The 4,787-nt window shown below is 45.1% G+C and overlaps 1 protein-coding gene across 1 annotated transcript in view; it reads left to right on the forward strand.

The window, feature by feature from the left end:
* The window catches only part of F10 (coagulation factor X), a 37,391-nt gene that overhangs the window by 30,678 nt on the left and 1,926 nt on the right, over positions 1-4,787 (forward strand). Inside the window, exon 8 of the mRNA XM_011379543.1 lies at positions 1,392-1,642. Within this exon, the coding sequence (XP_011377845.1) occupies positions 1,392-1,642 (251 nt within the window). The remainder of the gene's footprint in view (positions 1-1,391; positions 1,643-4,787) is intronic.

A 4,787-nucleotide genomic window follows, 5' to 3' on the forward strand; every position in this document is an offset into this window, starting at 1 on the left:
CGCTGACTGACCAACAATTCTGGCACCACAGGAGGGAATGAAGGGGGCAGAAATGCAGACTGCCAGGCCTGCCCCCCAGAGGTGGAAGCATTCCAGGATGACTGTAATTACCTAACATCAACTCTCCCAACAAGTAAAAGGCAATGTCATTTACATTTCTATTAGTAAGGAGATTCTAAAATTAAACTGGTTCAAAAATGGGAGGTATACTCATGACATACAGGCAAATTATTTTAATTCCAGGAATAATCACGAATCAATTTAAAATAAAGTTTGATGTTTGAAAATAAAATCAGGTAAACTACTTCCTAATTCAGAATTTCAACGGACAGTGATTACAAATATTAACACAAAACTAGCAAACTGTAGGGTGAAGAACTCTTTATCACCAGCTAATACATTTACCAGTCTACTGTGGTGTGTGGGGGCAGGTCCTCAGGCCCTGCAGGAACACACGCAAACGGTCAAAAGAACTAAGTTTTGCTTATCTGATGTTAGACAAACACAAGGCAGCAGAGAGAAGCCATCCATTTTCAGATCTGCTGTTTTTCCGTCTCTCATCTCTTCGGCCCTCCACACCGCTCCCTTCCTCTGTCCTACTTTGCCCCCTTGCTCTGCCTCAGTTCCTTAGTTTGTGATAACACAGGAAGGAAGCTTTCTTGTATTTTACTGACGTCTCCCCTATGCTTGGTGTTTCAAGCATAGCTATCATTTTTTAGACGTTATCATTCAAAGCCATGTCCGGTGCTCCTTCTTATGCCTCAATTACTTGCACATATTGTCCCTCTTGCTCCAAACATTTTTTTCAACATTTCATTAAGAAATGTTTCAAACACACAGCAGGGTTGACAGGATTTGGCAGTGAACACCCATATGCCCCCACCTGGGTTCTACCATTAACACGTCACCATACCTATCTACTCCACAGCTATCCTCTGTTCATCCGCAAGCCACTTTATTATTTTGACACATTTCCAAGTAGATTGCAGACATCCCCCTCGATGCTTCAGCATTCTGGTCAACCCCAGAGGTCAGAGTCCACAGCACTGTCTTTTAGATAAAACTGACACACAGTGGGGTGCACCGATGTGAAGTACACATTCCCTGCATTGTGACAACTGCATCCACCTTATAACCCAACCTCTACCAAGACTTGGAGCACGCTGCACCCCAAAGTTCCTCACACCCCTTCCTAGTTACCACGTACACTCCTCAGTCTTCCCCACCTGCATTTTCAAGGACATCTCACCCCATTACCACGAAGGCTGGACCCTCTCTCCAGCCTCATGACTCCTCCTGCTGCGTAATGAACTACACATGCAGTGTAGGGCGATGTCCACTTTGCTGAAGGCCCACGCCCGTTTTTGTTGTTGTCGTTGTTTTTCTTTCAGAACCTTTTCCCTGTGGGAAACTCACTCTGGGACGGAGGAAGAGGTCAGTGGCCCAGGCCTCCCACAGCAGCAAGGATCCTCCTGAAACTGACATGCTGGAGCAGTACGACCCTAAAGACCTGCATCCCACCAAGGACCCTTTCCACCTGCTTGACTTTAACAACACAGAGCCGAGCCCCGAAGAGGATGAGGGAAGCCTCATCCGGATAGTGGGTGGGAGGGACTGCAGAGAGGGCGAGTGTCCCTGGCAGGTAATTGCTGAGCGAGCTTAGTGAGTTAACTGGATTGGATACCCATCCTGGCTGGGTCCCACAGGCACAGCCATGGAGGCCGGGCTCACACTGCCCAAACACACACATGGCACATTAGCAGGCTTTGAGCTCTGAAGATGAAGGAGCCTGAAGTAAGAAGAGGCTGAGCCTTCGCCCCCACCCCACTCCTGCCTCCCATTTCCATCCATGTGCCCAAGGTTTGAGTCCTAAAACCTCTACCTACAGTAGAAGGAGAGATGGGGCACCAGCTCAAGCTTCAAGTTTGGGTCAACAGGCAGAGGGCCACTCACTCCCCTGATGATGGGTGAGGCCTTTGCTCACTCTTCTATTTGACTGGAGGCAGAAAGATGCACTCTCCTTGTTTCATTTCTAATTTGGTAAACTTTTTTACTTAAACACCTAAATCTTAATGAGGCAGATGACACCTTAGAGAAAAATATACCCATTAGTTTTCAAAGTTAAAAATATCACTCTTTCATTGTTGATTTGGACTAAGGTTGCCAGATTAAGCAAAGTAAAACACAGGACTTCTATTTAAATTTGAATTTCAGATAAACATGAATACTTTTTAATGTAAGCCTATTCCGGATATTACATGGGACATACTTATACTAAAAATTATTTGCTATTTATTTGATTCAAATTTAACTGGATGTCCTCTATCTTACCTGGAAAGCCTAACTTGGACTTAAGTTTTTAGTGCCTAAAACCAAAATGACTTCTCCTACAAGCAAAATTCCCAGAGCCACCACCAACCTTTAGCAATTACCTCAGCTCACCCTTTACCTCCAAGCTGCACGACAGGTGTGCATTTGAATTATCAAGAGCCCAGGAGGACATTTCAACATTCTAGTCATCATTTAGCCAACACATATTTATGGAGAACTTATTACACATCAGGCACAAAATTGAGGATTGTATATGTGGGCTATGAAATCATCAGAGCTACTTTTCTGACCTGTGGACATCTAGATCTAGGAAGGGAGGTGAGATCCACCCAAATGACTACAATTCAAGTCGATGTGTGATAAAAGCCACAAAAGTGGTACCAGTGAGACTATAATGAATTTCCACTGGGATGAATAGGACAAGCTCCCCACAGGGCAGAGGTGTTTGGCTTGGAGCTCTGAGAGTGGCTTTGGATGGGGCTCCATGGGCAGAGAGGACAGGGTAAGGCACTCAGGCAGAAGAGTCCTCATCAGAGGGTCTCCACAATGAGTCTGCTGGGTTCTTGATTCTTACTCTGCTGGTTCCAATGTTGGGAGGTTGCCTCATCTCCATCTTAAGGAAGAAGAGTCAGTGTCCAAGTCTTAAAAAGACTGACTCCCTTACTCATCACCCACGTTGGATTATGAGTTGATAAATTATGCAAAAAAAAAAAAAAGCGAAAAACAATACTACATATGGTTCTCAACTTATAATGGTTTGACTTACAATTTTTCGACTTTACGGTGGTGTAAAAGGGATACATGTTGACTTTTTCCAGGCTAGCGATATATGGTACAATACACTCTCATGATGCTGGGCAGCAGGAGTGAGCTGCAGCTTCTAGTCAGCCATGTGATTCGAAGGGTAAACAACTGATATTCTACAGCGAATTGCTTTTCCAGTGTTTTTGGCTATGGTGTTCTGAGCACATTTTATATCAGCTAGGCTAAGCTGTGATGTTCAGTAGGTTAGGTGTACTAAAGGCGTTTTCAACTTAGGATATTTTCAATTTACAGTGGGTTTATTGGGACATGACTCCATCATAAGTCAAGGAGCATTTGTATTATATACTAGTCAGGAATGTCTTGAAGAATTCTTATAAAATTTGATGTTAATTGTTTCATTAATTTACACATATCCCCAGTCAATAATTGTTGCTTAGAGGATGTGGAATTACCTAGAGCAGAGGTCCCCAACCTTTTTGGCACAAGGGACCAGTGCTCTTATGAGAATCTAATGCCCGATGATCTGAGGTGGAGCTGAGGCAGTGATGCTAACGCTGGGGAGTGGCTGTAGATACAGATGAAGCTTCACTCACTCATCTGCCCCTTACAAACTGCTGTGTGGACCGGTTCCTAACAGGCCACAGCTCAGGGGATGGGGACAGTTGCCCTAGAGAAAGGAAAAACAAAAAGTGCTCCGTCTCTGGATTTGCAAGCCTGGTTCTTTGGAGAAAAAGGAAAATGAGAGAATTGTCTGTGGTGCCCCTTGCTTGCCCCGTCACTGCTCATTCCCAGGTGGAACACTCCTTACTCCCAAATCCCAAATCCGAGAGAAAATCCCTTACAGGAGTAGCCACATGGATTCCAAGGAAATTAACCTTGATGGTGGCATTCCATGGTCTGTGGGAGATTGGCTTGAATAGTTGAACTGTTCTAGAAACCAGAAGTCATGCCACTTTAGGCAAGCGTTTTCTCCAAAGCCTGGCTTCTGCTTGGTCTGGGGTATAATTCATTAACCACATAGACAACAAAAGTTTTTACCACAGTGAAAATTGTTTTTCTGTGCATAACACTTTAGAGAGTGCTGTGACAGATCTAGAAGAAATAAAAGACTAATTTCTGTTAAAGTGAGTTTGTAGTCCAGGTGGAGAAAGATGTAGGTAAATCGTGACAGCATCCACCCAACGCCCAGTGCTTAGAAACAAATGTGGAGTAAATGAATAAGTTGATCCATTGGCTGGTGCATGAAGCAAAGACCGGAAGGCACAAGGTGCTGTCTAAACCCATGCTGTGGAGTCAGGAAGTGCATAGGGAGAAGCTGGGAAGGTGCCAGGGGATTGATGGTGAGCTGCCTCTTGGAGAATATGTCAAGGTGCCGATCTGAATGGTCAGTAGGACACGCTGTCAGAAGGTCCACAGCCGTTGTGGTCAGGTGGGCACTGTGGGTGCACTGGCTTGGAACTTGCATTCCACAGGTTCTCTTGTAAGAAAGAGCAGCAGGGGTGGAGGGAGAGAGCAGGGGAAGGCTCAAATGCGCATACCAGCGTCAGGAGGGGGAGACCCTGATGCAGACCAGGAAGGAGGGGGAATGGGGAGAAAGACTTGAATTAAAAGTTCCAAATTCCTCTTCTCAGAAAGTCAGACTCAACCTATTTGGCTCTGGCACTCTCGTTGCAGGCTCTGCTCATTAATGA

The sequence above is a fragment of the Pteropus vampyrus genome, unplaced genomic scaffold (assembly GCF_000151845.1).
Source record: "Pteropus vampyrus isolate Shadow unplaced genomic scaffold, Pvam_2.0 Scaffold363, whole genome shotgun sequence".
NCBI classification, from domain to species: Eukaryota; Metazoa; Chordata; class Mammalia; order Chiroptera; family Pteropodidae; genus Pteropus; species Pteropus vampyrus.